Genomic DNA, 15,038 nt, shown 5'->3' with positions numbered 1-15,038 from the left:
TGGGTCTTAGCAGAGACTGAATGCTCTGAATGGACCACCAAATTACTATGTGACCCGAGCTGCCCATCAAGCCATAAAGTTGGGTGTGCAAAGCTGCACTCCATCATCAAATTAAAGTGGTATATAAGAGTTCAGGCCTGAGTAGGCCCTGAAGGCACAAGTAAGTTACATGAAGAAATGGTTCAAATTCTCATGGCCTCCCACAAACTTCTCTTCCAGCCTGCACCCATGGCCTCAGGGGAAGTTCCCTGTGATCAGCTAATGGAAGAAGAGAAGACTCAGGCCTGGTTTGCAGTTGGTTCTGCACAATACACAGGCACCACCCACAAGGGAACAGCTGCAATACTACTGACCCTTTTGGGGACATCCTGAAGGACACTGTGAAGGGGAGTGGTCCCAGGGGGCAGAACATCGAGCAGTGCACCTGATTGTTCACTTTGTTTGAAAGAAGAAATGACCAGACATGTGATTATATTGATATATTAGCTCCTGGGCTGTGGCCAATGGCTTGGCTGAATTGTCAGGGACTTGGAAGGAACATGATTGGAAAACTTGTGACACGGAAATTTGGGGAAGAGCCATGTGATAAAACTCTCTGAATGGGCAAAAAACATGAAGATATTTGTGTTCCAAGAAAAAGCTCACAAAGAGTGACCTCAGCAGAGGAGGGTCTTAATAATCAAGTGGATAGGATGACCTGCTATGTGAATACCGTCAATCTTTTTTCCCAGCCACCCTTGTCATTGCACAATGGGCCCATGAACAAAGCAGCCATTTTGGCCAGGACAGAGGTTATGCATGGACTCAGCTACATGAGCGTTCACTCACCAAGGCCAACCTGGCTAAGGCAATCACTGAGGGCCCAATCTGGCAGCAGCAGAGACCGACACTGGGCCCCCTGCATGGTACCATCCCCCTGGGTGAACAAGTTGATTATACTGGACCACTTCCATCCTGGAAAGGGCAGTGTTTTGTTCTTAATGCAATAGATATTTACTCTGGATACACATTTGCCTTCTCTGCATGCAAGTCTTCTGCCCAAATTACCATCTGTGGATTTACGAATGCCTTATCCACCATCGTGGTATTCCACAGAGCATGGCTTCTGATCATGGAAATTAGTTCTCAGCAAATGAAGTGTGGCAATGGGCCCATGCTCGTGGAATTCACTGGTCTTACCATGTTTTCTGCCATCCTGAAGCAGCTGGTTTGATAGAATGGTGGAATGGCCTTTTGAAGACTTGGTTACAGTACCAGCAATAGTGGCAATCCAGGCAGGACTACTAATGGCCCAGACCCTTCGGGAATGAGAGTTTGGGTCACCCCACCAGGTAAAGAACCATGACCAGCTGAGGTGCTTGCTGAAAGCAAAAAGAATGCAGAATGAATAGTAGAAGAAGGCAGTTATAAATTTCCAGTACAACAAGATGACCAGTTACAGAAATGTAATTTCTGTAATTACAGGACTGTAATAGTTATATTTCCTTCTTGTCTTGTTATGAATATGTTTGTGTGTGTATAAAAATAAAATATCTTTGTTTTTCCCCTCTCTTATTCCTTATCATGTAACATAAAATGTATTGACTTTATTTTATAATATTTAAGTACTATGACCTTGTTATTGTCTTTATTTGGAGATTAGGTATGGTTTAAGAAGATGTGTATTGATGAGCGGTGGACTTGTGATGGTAAATTTTATGTGCCAGCTTGACTGAGCCACAGCGTGTCCAGATATTTGGTCAAACATTATTCTGGGTATGTCTGTGAGGGTATTTCTTGATGAGATTAGCATTTTAATCAGTAGACTGAGTAAAGCAGATTGCTCTCCCTTATGTGGGTGGGTCTTATCCAATCAGCTGAAGGCCTGAACAGAATAAAAGGGCTGAGTAAGAGGGAACTCCTCCTGCCTGACTGCTTGAGTTGGGACATTGGTCTTTTCTGGCCTTTGGATTCAGACTGAAACATCAGATGGATGTAAATATATATTTTATGTTGTAAATATTTATATTTGATATTTATATTTTAAATATTATACATTATATATTTAAAATATTGGTTCTGTTTCTCTGGAGGACTCTGATACAGGCATTATATCTCACATTTAAAACAACTTTATTGAGGCACATTTTGCATATCATAATTTGCCCTTTTCAAGTATATAATGCAATGATTTTTTTAACCCAAATTCATCAAGTTGTCCAAAATAAATCAGTTTCAGAACATTTTCATCAACCCAATATGATCTCTCATGTGCATTTAATGTTAATCTCCCCCCCTCCTCCCAAGCAATTTGTAGTTTACTTTGCATCTTTATAGCTTTGCCTTTTCTGGATAGTTCACATAAATGGAAACTTACAATATGTGGCCTCTTGTATCTGGCTTCTTTGAGCATGTTTCTGCGGTTTATCCACATTGTAGCATGCATGCATAGTCTGTTCCTTTTTTATTGTTGAATAGTATTCCACTGTGTGGAAAGAGCATATTTTGTCTACCATTCGCTTGTTTTGGGACATTTTGGTTGTTTCCAATTGGGCTATTATGAGTAATGCTGCTAAGAACATTCCTGTGCAAGTCTTTATGTGGATACACTCTCATTTCTCTTAGATTGATGTCTGCAAGTGAAATTGCTGGTTCACACTGTAAATTTATGTTTAACATTTTAAGAAACTGCCGAACTGTTTTCCAAAGTGGCTGTACCATTTTGCATTCCCACCACCAGTGTATGAGGGTTCCTGTTTCTCCGTATATCTCCAAAATGTTTTATTACTTGTATTTTAAAATATGGTCATTATGTGAAAAGTAATCCAAAAAAGATTTTTAAATGGTCATTTAGGAAGCTAGGGATTTTGAGAAGTAAAAGACCCTCTCTCAAAAACTGACTGCGGTCCTCCAGCGGGCAGAGGGCGCTCCAAGCCAAGACCTCTTCTCCTAGCCGTTACAGCGCCATCTTAGCGAGATCCCCGTTGCTAGGAGACGGAGATGCGTCTTTTGGTTTGGGAGCCTTGCTTCACCGCTATCCCAGGCTATCTCTTGCCTGAGGTCTGAGATCTAAGGTCCAGCTACCCTCCAGGGGCAGTTCCAGAAGTCACCGTTCTGGGGACATTTTCCTCCTACCCCCTCTAGCGCTGGCCTTGGCAGGCGGAGGATCCTCGCCCACATCCAGCTATGTCTAAGAAAGGGAAAAAGGCCAAGATGCCCCTGTCCGATGAGGAGCAGCTGCTTCTGTTTCAGCAGAAGTTGCTGGCAGAGGAGGAGATGGCCAAGAAGAAAGAGAGGCTCCTGAGCCAGTTCTTGAAGGTGATGGATTTTTGCATTAACTCTCTGCCCAACCCCACACACCCACTGCACTGGTCCTGTTGCCTTGACCCTGTCATTGTGGTAGCCTCATTTTCATGCTAGCCTCCGCTCCTCTGGAAATCTTAACACCCAGATATACTTAGATTTCAGGCCATATTGTCTGGGGGAAGGGGTAGCTCTCTGTGAAGCATGGAGGGAGGAAGGTGGTGTAGAGCTTGACAATCACTCCTGAGCCCCAGAACTGGGACAGTAGGTGCTATCAGCTGTCTGAGCTGTCTGAAATTGTGATACTCTCCCTCGAGATGGGTCATTACAAACAATATCCTGCTCTGATGCTTCCACCCAGAAGGAAATTCACCCTAGCCCTCCCTAAAATGCCATTGGGCTGCTCCTGTCTTACTTCAGACCCTCCCAAAACAAGAACAGGAACTCCTGAATGTTAGCCATCAGGAGCTTTGGTCCCTCAGAAAAGAAAAAGGGTGACCTTGTTTGTTGTACTGTATCAGGGCTTTTAACCCTGACCTCTGGGAGGGGGTGGTTATTTGTTCCTTCACACAGGACAAGCTGGCCAAGGAGGAGCACAACAGTGCTCTGAACCTTAATAAGATTAACACACAGTGGAGGACGGTCCTTCGGGAAGTCAAGACCAGAGAGCTTCATAAGGACATTGAGATCCTCAGCCAAACATTTGAACGAGTGGTGGACTGCAAGGACAGTGTCATCAAGGCAAGCTCTCTTCCCAAAGAAACACTTGAATACGACTGTCTTGATCTCTTCATAGAATGGGCCTAGTGAAGTAATTGATCTTAAAGCCCTCCCAAGACACATGAAATGAAAACTAGAATATTGAGCTGTCATCCTTCTCCCTCTGTTAGAGGAGCCATTCTCCTTGGTCATCTACTGCCCCAAACCAGTACTATATTAGAGTTGGAAGGCACAGTAGACATCACCCAATGACTTGAACTTAGTCCTATACCTTCATTTCAATGTGAGGAGACTCAGTTCCAGAGGCAGGAACCAGTTTGCTCAAGGTCACACAGCTAGTCAGTGAGAGAGCTGTGACTACACACGGATTTCTTGATTCCCACTCCAGTGCTTTATTCAACCAAATTCTGTTTGGCCTCTTTGATTCAACTTCAGTGGCCCTGGATGAGGTTGAGTAGATCTCCATCGGTAAGAGCAGTTCTGGATCTCTAAGCAATTCAATCAGCCAATCTTATGTTTTGGGGAGGTTCTTGAGTTGAGTACATACCATCTTTTCTTCTAAGGGATTTTTTCTCTTGAGTTCCAAATCCCTTATTCAGGATCCCTTGATATCTGTTCCTGACTGTGTCACTGTCCTCAAAACTGAACTCATGAGCTCCTCCTTCTCTAGCCAGCCCCATTTCCCGTCCTCCACCATCTGATCTTCCTCATACTCTCTATTTGGGTGGCTGGTACCATTCACCAAATCACCCAACCCAGGAATCTGGGAATCATCCCAGCTTTTGCTTCCATTCCTAACTTCTGTTACTAAGTCTTGTATAAATCTTCTGCTTAAATATTTTTCAAAGTCACACCCTGCTCTTCTTCCCCACTGTCCTGCTGTAGTTGAGACGAGCATTATCTATTGCAATAGTCTCTTTTTTTAATTTTTAAATTTAATTTTATTTATTTATTTTGGGCTGTGTTGGGTCTTCATTGCTGTGCGCGGGCTTTCTCTAGTTGTAACGAGCGGGGGCTACTCTTCATTGCGGAGAATGGACTCTGGGTGCGAGGACTTCGGTAGTTGTAGTGCGAGGGCTTTGGTAGTTGTAGCACACGGGCTCAGCAGTTGTGGCTCACAGGCTCTAGAGCGCAGGCTTAGTAGTTGTGGCTCACAGGCTTAGTTGCTCCGCGGCATGTGGGATCTTCCCAGACCAGGGCTCAAACCCGTGTCCCCTGCACTGGCAGGCGTACTCCTAACCACTGTGCCACCAGGGAAGTCCTCACCAGGATTATCTTTCTAAAGCAAATATCTGATCCTGTTACTCCACTGCGTAAATCTCCTTAGTGGCTCCCCTCTTCTACAGAAAAAAATCGAAACTCCTTGGAAGGAACATCAAAGCCCTTCATGATCTGGCCTCTACCTGTACCTTTCACATAGCCAGCCTTCTTTACTGTGCCTTTGCACATGCCATTCCCTATCTCCCCAGTTTTCCTGGCAAACTCTCACTCCTCCTTCAAGAGTGATACAAATGACATCTCTTCTATGAAGCCCTCCTCAGTGCTCTTAGTCAGATGTAGGCACTAAGTCCTTTATATCCCATTTTCACTGGGAAATCATCAACCTCATAGCATTTTCCATGCTGTAATTTCTTTTCAGAATTTACAAAATCGGAATTTAATCTGAACTTTAAACCTGGTTTTTCTTTTTGTTTTTTGTTTTTTCAGAATTTATGGTAATTTTCTACTTATATAACTTTTCCTACTGCAAAACTTCAAGCTCCTCTGGGGGCAGTGAGAATGTCTTTTCATCTCTGAATGCTCGGCATCCAGCACGGTGCTGGTACATAGCAGGTTTAGTAAACATTTCTTGAGTGAGTGAATAGTCTTCCATTATTAGCACCTATTTCAGATCTTTTTCATACTAAACACATAAGGTAACAGCTAGCAAGGTGGTAGTTTACAGTGAGTGGATCATGTGGGCATCTGGTAAATGTTTTTTCGCTTTATTCACTTTAATTTGTTTTACTTTTTTGAATAGGTAGTTCACTCACAATATTCAAAATTCAAATTCTATATAAAAAAGTTATATAGAGAAAAGTTCCCTCCCACTGGTGCCTTTCAGCCACCCAATGCCCCTCCCAATAATTTTAGTTTCATGAGTAAACCTTTTTTTTTTACACAAATGGTAGTATTACATAGTGTTCTGCCCCTTGCCTTTTTCACTTAATAATATATCCTGGGGATTATTCAACATTAGCCCATAAAGAGCTTCTCATTTTTTTTTAACAACTGCATAGTATACTGTATTGTAGTTTAACATGTTACTTTGTCCTCGGTATTTCCTGTGTCTTGGTAATTTGATCTAGAAGCTTGCAGGTGTTGTGTTCTTCTATTAGGAGGCACATTTGTGATGTTAGCAGCTGTTGATTATCCATTAATTCATTGGGGGTTGCAAAATGCTGATTTTCTAATAGTATTCTTTTTTCATTTATTAGTTTGAATACTTCTATAAAGAGATACTATCATTTACCATTCAGTTACCCAGAGGTATAGTTTATATAAGAAATGCTCTTTCTCTTCCCTTTATAAACCAATTAAAAAAAAAAAAAAAGAATCGGTTGTCTGGCATCCTCTAATGGTAACTGATTTTTTTTTTAAAGTATCCTGATAAACTCATAATCAAACATATTTGACATGTTTTGATCCATTGCAGTTCTTATCCATATTGATGCTCACACAGTCCCTTTTTTTTCTAGTGGACGTGTTCTCGTTATTTATTGCTACATCACAAACCACCCTAAATTAGCGACTTACGACAACGGTTTATTTCACTCTCTCTCGTGGTTCTGCAGGTTGACTTAGCTTACTGGGGAGGTTCTTGCCTGACATCTCTCGTACGGTTTTCAGTCAGATGTCAGATGTCATTTGGGGCTGCAGTCATCTGAAGGCTTGACTGAGCTGGATGTGTAAGATGACTGGCAGTTGATTCTGAATATCCGCTGGGAGCTCAGCTGGGCTGTTGACTGGAATGAATGCTTCCACATGGTCCCTTCACCAGCACTGGCTTCTCACATTCAAAAGTGCCAGAGCCAGAGCTCCCAGAGCCAAAGAATTGGCTTTAGGGACTAGGGAAAATAGGAACTAGCTAGCTGAATACATTTTTTATTTTCTCACATAGATGCCATTCAGCCAAAATGGTAACTCTGTGTTTCCTACCCAGTCGTTAGCGAAGGACCTGTCAGAAGCTGAGGAGCAGTACGCCCACGCGCTGCGCAGCCACTTGCACAACATCGACCGGCTCTTGGCCCTGCAGAGATGCCGGCTCAGCCTCCTAGAGGAAAGTTACAACGTAGAGCTGGAGGCCCTAACCAAGGAGTTTGAGACAGAAAGGTATGGGGACCTAAGAGGAGATATGGCGGGGGGGGGGGGGTTGAGCCCAGGGGACTATCCAGCGCCTATGTCAAGATGCTGCCTGTAATCAGCCACCCACTTTCAACTGTCAAAATCCTACCCACCTGCCTATCTGGGGGACAGGGATGGGAAGGAGACTTTTCACTGCAACCTTGTGTACTTTTTGATTTTTGTATCATATGAATGTATTACCTATTCAAAAATCAAAATCATCTTATTCATTCTTTCTGGCCCTGAAAAGAATAGAACCCGCCTTCCCTCTGTTCTTCTTCAGTACCTAAGAGTTTGTACCATTCATATAGTTTTATTACATACTGCTTTGCATTGTCATTATTGATCCCTATGCTTTATGCCTCAGAGCAGGGACAGTATCTTATCTCCTACAGGAAGACAATTATTGACCAACATGAAAAAGAGATTCACTACCTACAAGATGTCTTCATGGCCATGGAGCAGAACTGCATAGATTCTGAGTACGAAAGCAAGCTGGAGTTCCAGAGCATGTGGGACGATCTCAAAAACAAGGTACAGAGGGAGAGCAGATGGGCAGGAACTGGGAGAAAGTGAGAGAAAATCGCTCAAGGCTAGTAGAGCTAGAAGAGATCCCTTTAACCAACATAGCCAATAAAATGCCTGCTGCCGCTGTAGGTACCCCTACTGCTTTTTGTAATTTTGTGAAAATTGGTGGGGAGGGAGAACCATTCTGAAATGTCAAGGAAGTGCATTTTAGAGCTAATGCACACCAAGGAGATCGTCTGGCTTCACCCCTGTGATTTGTAGATGAAGAAATTAAGGCCCAAAGAAGTGAAATGACCTGCCAAAGTCATGCTGCTGGTCTGTGGTAGAGCCAAGGGGAGAGTTCAGTTCTCCTGTCCCTTGGCCCCAAGAGCTTCCACCACGCTGGAGGCTGCAGACTTAGCCAGCCTGCAGACCTGGGTTTGGGGGGTGGGGCGCTTTGCTTCTTTTTTTTGGCTGCGTTGGGTCTTCGTTGCTGTGCGCAGGCTTTCTCTAGTTGCCCCGAGCGGGGGCTACTCTTCGTTATGGTGCGCGGGCTTCTCATTGCTGTGGCTTCTCTTGCTGCAGAGCACGGGCTCTAGGTGCGCGGGCTTCAGTAGTTGTGGCTCGCGGGCTCTAGAGCGCAGGCTCAGTAGTTGTGGCGCACGGGCTTAGTTGCTCCGCGGCATGTGGGATCCTCCCGTACCAGGGCTCAAACCCGTGTCCCCTGCGCTGGCAGGTGGAGTCTTAACCACTGCGCCACCAGGGAAGCCCCCGCTTTGTTTTTATTTTGCCTCATAATGTTTCATTAAAATTTTTTATAAGCTTTCTACATTTAAAAATTGGAAGATTTCACATAAAAATCCAAATTTTCAGCTTCCCTTGAAAAATGTAAAGATCTGGTAACACTGGGCCACATTCCAAATGGAGACATTCATGTGAAGCTGAGCAGCTGTGCTCCCACCCCCCCACACACACCAATGGAGCATTTCCTCTCTGGTTCGCCACAGGCCCCATCTAGCCCACAGCGCTTATTTATATCATCTGCCTGGTTTGTAGGCATTTTCACTGGCAACCTCTGCACCATGCTGTGCTACAAACAGTTCAAGAGGGGGAGGTTGCTGGTGGAAGTGAAAGGGTGTAATAGGGTAATTCCAAGTACTGGCTATTTTGGGGCCACTTCCCAGAATTTAGAAGAGAAGCACTTTCTAAGACTGCAACTGGAGCATAAAGTAGAAGATCTGTGGAGAAGGTTCCAGGATGCACTCAAGAATTACACTGATGCCACAGAGGATCGAAAGATCGCCTTTGAGACTCTAAAGGTAAAGGACGAGAAGAGCTCCAAAGAGATTGAAGCACAGATGAAAAAAATACAGAGACTACAGGTTAGTGCAGCCAACCTGAAAGACTCACTGCTTTACCTGTTCCACTATCCCCTGTTCTTCTTTCCTCAGTTTCTACTGGGCCTCATCACTGGTTGGGGAAAGATGGTATGCTCTGCTATCAGTCCCCCAGACAGTCCTTTTACCTGCTCACTGAAGACTCTCACCTAGTCAAGTGTTTCCTCTAAACTACCCTGTTCCTCTAGGATTCCATAATTATTTTAAAAGGCAAGATCATGGTGCACGGCCGCGAGAGTGAAGAACAGAACCAGAACATTCGTGATGACAAAGAGTTGGTCCTTGTACAACTGCGAAAACTTAAGGCCCAAAGGACTCAGGCCCGGGGAATATCACAGGAGAACTTAGTCAAACTCACCCTGGAAAGTAATGCCACCCTCAAGGCCCTGAGGAAGATTGTCGACAAGGTAACAAAGGGGAGAGGGCAGCCAGAACAAAACCAAGGAACCTGGCTCCCTGCGAAGCGAAAGGGGCTGGGGAGACATAGAGGGCTTCCCCCTGCTTCCTGCCTGAGTGCACACTTGGAATGCCTACCGTGTTCCATGTATTCCATGTATTCCATGTATTCCATGTATTCCATGTATTCCATGTATACAATTCCATGTATTGTATTCCCTCTCCTCTCACATTTTAAGTGAAATTAGTTAATAATGAATGAATTTTAGAAGAATATAAAATACTTGAAATAGTGCTTGGCACATAGCTCTCTCTGTTGGATGTATTTATTACTTTTGTCTCCCATTTGGATAAGTAGCTCCCCTGGATTGAAGCAGGGGAACCAAATCCACTATTTGCCCTCCGCACCCCCTTTCCTAATAAAAGGTCTCTTCTTGCTTCCAATAGGGTGAAAAGATCCTTAAACTTGCTGAAATATGTAGGAAATTTGAAACAGAGGAAGAAAAAGTGCTGCCTTTTTATTCGTCGGTATTGACTCCCGAGGAGCAGGAGGAGATAGAGAAAATTGACCCAGAGGAGTTTAATGAGGAGCTTGGAAAGGTAAGGCTCCTAGGGCCCGGAGGCTATCGCCCAAGGCTGGGGCTGCACTTGCTAACGGGTCCTACCACACACCTTCTCCCTTTAATTCAATTCCCAGGTGATAATGGACTACATAGGGATGGAGAATTTCTGGAAAAGGTACAACAAAGTGAAACTGGAGCGACTGAGCCTTCAACACAGACGTGCCCAGTTGTTAGAAATCAATGAGAAGCTGCGGGAGATGCTCAAGCAGTACTTGGATGGCATCTCAGTGAGTGATGAAGTGCTGAGCCAGCTCAACCCACTCTTTATCATCAATCATCGCAGCAACTTACCCCAGCCCCCGTCTACGCCTACAGCCCAGCCAGGTGACAAAAAACCTCCAACCACTTACAACATCATTGAAGCAGCCCATGTGATCTCCCACATCCTGTGATACAAGGAGAAAATCTCTTTTCAACCCCCAGAGAATGTTTTGAGAGACCTGAGGACTTTGCTATTAAAAATCTCCATGGAGTTTATGAGCTCCTTATATCTTTGCCATGTTGGATAGAACAGTCTACTTGGAGGACACTAGGAATACAGCGGCCCTAGGGGGTAAAGAGAATAGCTAGGCAACTACCCAGAGGCTTACTTCTCAATGATGGATTGCTCCTCAGAGTCAGGACACTATGGGAGCCAAAACACATACGTTCGGGACCCAGAGATCCTATGGTCCTTGGGGTAAGTTAGGACAGGAAGAGGAGGGCCAGGAGAAGAGATCCAAAGCCTCCAACCACCCCCATGCCAGGCAAGACCCAACTAAGAATGCCCTTTCTCCCCAGCCCTTTACCTTATTCCCACTTACAAAGGTAGCAGCAGAAAGTATCGGGTGAAAAATGCAAAGATTTTTAAAAATTATTGTTTATTTCTTTTTGCTCTTGTTTCGTTTCTCTTCCTTGAGCTTCTTTTTGGAGACTTTAGGTCTGCTGGCCTTTTTGTATAGGTGATACCCAATGAGGCCCAGGAGGGTTGGCACCATGGCCATGCCTACCAGAGGCAAAATGCCCTTCACCAGCTTTTGCCAGTAGTTGGCTCGGATCAGTGCAATGAGCTCCACGTCAAAATGCAGCTCTGCATCCGCTGGAGGCAGAGAGGAGGTGAAGGTTAGAATCCCTGTGCATGTGACCCAGGACTCAAATCTGAATGAAAGCGGGGAGGGCAGACCACAACCACAGCACCAACTGTAAAGCTGGCAAGATTTAGATGTGGGGCTGAGTTCTCTTACAAAGGCAGAAGCAGAGGAGGGTTATGAGCTATCTAGTGATAGTCACATTTACCTCAAATATACAAGTGTGGCTTGTATTCACTGACAGGTCTTTGCCAGGACAGGAAAACTTTCTGTGAAAGACTTTACTTGTAAAGTCCATTTGTAAGTTAGAGACCTCTGTACTAACTGTATTCCATTTCTAAACAGCCATATGGAGAGAATCTTTGCAGGGCTGAAATTAATTGGATTTAAACTAGACTTTTTAAAATTTCACCAACCAATAAGCACACTCAATGTGATTGTTAAAAAAAAAATAGGTGTTTCAACATAAGGGCTAGAGAGGAAGAAGGATGTGGTTTAAGAAGTAAGGAGTGGGGCTTCACTGGTGGTGCAGTGGTTGAGAATCCGCCTGCCAATGCTGGGGACACGGGTTCGAGCCCTGGTCTGGGAAGATCCCACATGCCGCGGAGCGGAGCAACTGGGCCCATGAGCCACAACTACTGAGCCTGCGCGTCTGGAGCCTATGCTCCGCAACAAGAGAGGCTGCGATAGTGAGAGGCCCGCGCACCGCGATGAAGAGTGGCCCCCGCTCACCACAACTAGAGAAAGCCCTTGCACAGAAACGAAGACCCAACACAGCCAAAAATAAATAAATAAATAAATTAATTAAAAAAAAAAAAAGAAGTAAGGAGTGGAGGAATGGACAGGAATGAGTTGGGGGAGAAATGCAAACAAGCAGCACTGGTAATGAGGAGGTAACAGAATTTTGGGTAAAAGAATTTCTCTTTAGTCCCCTGACCCTCTCTATGGGTCTCTGTCTAAGCTGGAACTCGGATAAGAACTTTTATCCCAGTACTCTGAAGTACAAGTCATTTTCGCTAATAGAACATTTCTTATAACCAAAAGCAAGAGGTATGCATCTTGGGAAATCTGTCCAGTCTCAGGCCTTCAAAAATAGGTATTAGCAGTGACCTGTGAGGGCTTTTAAAGTTAGGGGGTAGGCTTGGCCTTTTTATTTTTTAAACTTATTTATTTTTAATTTTTATTTATTTAATTTACCTTGGTTACATCAGGTCTTAGTTGCAGCATGCATGTGGGATCTAGTTCCCTGACCAGGGATCAAACCCGAGTCCCCTGCATTGGAGGGAGGATTCTTAACCACTGCACCACCAGGGAAGTCCCAGGCTTGGATTTTAAAAGTTGTTTTTTGTTTTATTTTGTTTTGAATTACTTGACTGTGATCATTTTTACTATCTCTTTCCTGGTGGAGGCTGAAAGGAACGGTGGAGATGTGGTAAGAAGCCATGCCAACTGCACAAACAACAGTTTGGAGTTGTAGGAAAAGGGCAGGAAAGAAGTCCAGAGTTCTCGGAGAGGTGGCACAGGCAGCAGACTCATGTGGCTCAAGCAGGTGTCTCCTCCCTAAAAAGTTGCTGTCTGCCAGAGGACAAGCCAGTGGCTTTAACAGGTTATATGTTCCTAGTCCCTGCTGGTGATCTGAGGAGGAAAAAGGTGGCCCTGCAGAAGGAAGCCTCAGCCACTCCTGTACCTTTCAGCAAACTGGGTTTAGACCTTCTCAAGCTCCAGACAAAGTGCATAGCTCCTTGTATGTAGCTCTTAAAGACTGGGTTTTTTTGTTTGTTTGTTTGTTTTTGCTGCACAGTGCAGCATGTGGGATCTTAGTTCCCAAATCATGGATCCAACCTGCGCCCCCTGCATTGGAAGCATAGAGTCTTAACCACTGGATTGCCAGGGAAGTCCCCGGGACTGGGTATTTTGATAGCCACAGAGAGAGGCCTAGTCAGATTACCTGGGATAGATGGCGGAAATCCCCGTTTTCCATAGGCCAAGTGAGAAGGAATGATTACCCTTCGCTTCTCTCTGAGGGAAGGAATGTGAGTCATAGCCAGAGGTGGGAACAGGTAGGCCAGCCACCTCAGTCCATCTGAAGCCCCACCAACAAAACCCTCTGGATATTCACACTCAAAACATGAACTTTCCCACCTGAGCACCAAACAGGTTGACCAGTCAAGGCGTCCATCCCCCCACATGTCTCAACTCCACCAACAAAATCCACAGCCAGAAAGCCTGAGGCTTCATCCAAAGCCTCAGTGCCCAGTGACCTTGACCCGCCCAGTGTGAAGCCAAGGCCCATTCTCCTGCCTCCTCTAGGAGCAGGGATAGCAGAGCCATGCAGAGGGGGTACCCAAGCCCACCTGCCCAGATACTCACCCCACACACATGTCTAGAAGGCTCTGCTCCAGACCTTGAGGAAGAAGACACAACTGAATAGGAAACTACCTACATTCCCCAAATCCCAGGAGAGGAGGATCAAAGGCTCCCCTTGGACCCTCAATTGAGCTCCCCACTGCTGGAATCTCTGGCTTCCAATGTGGTATGGGGCAAGAGGAGTACTAGAAGCGGGGTTTGAACCTCAGGAGGTGGCTGGTAGAGCCCTGGGGTCTTATTCCAGGGGGCATTTCCACTGTAGCTTAGGAGTTGAAGAAGCTAAGCAAGGGCTTAGGTTGGGAAGAAGTGGAATGGAAGGTACGGCTCACATACCTGGTATCACCTGCTTTTGGCCAAGTTCTATAACCAGAGGATCTCTGGTCAGAGAAGTGTCAAAGATGCGTCCATCTACCAAGCTGCCCTGTGGGGGAAAGAGCTTCTAGAGCACACACCTAGTACCTCTCCCTCCCAGCAGGGCGCGCACACACCTGGGCCTCGGTCGGCAACCCCCTTACGACTGCTGCCTAGCATTCCCCTCGGGGCAGAAAGGGCTGGCGCTTCTCGGAGATCCCTCCACCCTTCACTTCTCAGGGCCCGGGAGGAACTGGCGGAAAAGCAGGCAGGTAAAAAGAGTAGGGAAGAGGAGCGCCCCTCCCCCGGCCACGTGCTGCAGGACCCCCAGAGCCAGAGTGACTCGCGAACCGCTTGCCACGTGTCCAAGCTAAAGCTGACGTGTTGCTGCAGGGCGCCGCCCCCCCAGGCCCCGCCCCGGCCCCCCAGACCCCTCACCGAGTAGTGTATGTGAAGCGTGTCTCCAAAGGCAGCAGGCTCAGCACACGGTTCCGGGGGCTCCACCTAGGATCGCACTACAGGAGTCACGGAGGCTCCACCAAAGATCCCGTTCTTGCCCCTAGACTCAGCACCCCCAGTTCAGTCCCCGCACTGCCTCTCCTCCCCGCTCCCAGGTTCCTTGAGACCCCGGCATTCCCCTCACGAGGCCCGACCTCCACAGAGCCCGCCCGGGACTATCTCCTCCTCACCAGGGTCTCTACTTGGAGGGTCCGGACGGGACTTTCGGTTTCGAAGCCAGCCTCAGCCCGGCCCACCGCCCCACAGAGCAGCAGCAGCAGCAGCAGCAGCAGACGGAGCGGGAGAAGCGGGGGGCGCAGGGTCATGACTGGATGGGGGCAGGGCACGGGACACCCAGGACAGGCTGGTGGGTGGCAGCGCCCAGGCCAGACTGGACGGGACGGGGCGGGTCGCGACGCGCGCCAGCTCCTCCTCCTGCAGCCCTT

At 46.3% G+C, this 15,038-nt stretch overlaps 2 protein-coding genes across 2 annotated transcripts; one reads left to right on the top strand and one right to left on the bottom strand.

The window, feature by feature from the left end:
- Positions 1-2,992: 2,992 nt before the first annotated feature.
- Positions 2,993-10,786, top strand: DRC2 (dynein regulatory complex subunit 2). The gene is made up of 8 exons (XM_082421427.1): positions 2,993-3,297; positions 3,856-4,023; positions 7,205-7,374; positions 7,782-7,920; positions 9,078-9,275; positions 9,479-9,697; positions 10,134-10,286; positions 10,384-10,786. The coding sequence occupies exons 1-8, from the start codon at positions 3,166-3,168 to the stop codon at positions 10,699-10,701; spliced, it is 1,497 nt and encodes a 498-aa protein (XP_082277553.1). The 5' UTR covers positions 2,993-3,165; the 3' UTR covers positions 10,702-10,786.
- Positions 10,787-11,150: 364 nt separating this feature from the next.
- Positions 11,151-15,038, bottom strand: FKBP11 (FKBP prolyl isomerase 11). Its single transcript, XM_082421501.1, has 6 exons — positions 14,784-15,038; positions 14,533-14,598; positions 14,077-14,164; positions 13,747-13,780; positions 13,325-13,395; positions 11,151-11,387 (listed from the first exon to the last, which is right to left on the bottom strand). Exons 1-6 carry the CDS (start codon positions 14,916-14,918, stop codon positions 11,170-11,172), a joined length of 612 nt encoding a protein of 203 aa, XP_082277627.1. The 5' UTR covers positions 14,919-15,038; the 3' UTR covers positions 11,151-11,169.

The sequence above is a fragment of the Balaenoptera physalus genome (genome assembly GCF_965194825.1).
Source record: "Balaenoptera physalus genome assembly, chromosome: 13".
Classification (NCBI taxonomy): Eukaryota; Metazoa; Chordata; class Mammalia; order Artiodactyla; family Balaenopteridae; genus Balaenoptera; species Balaenoptera physalus.
This window is presented reverse-complemented; position numbering and strand designations above follow the sequence as displayed.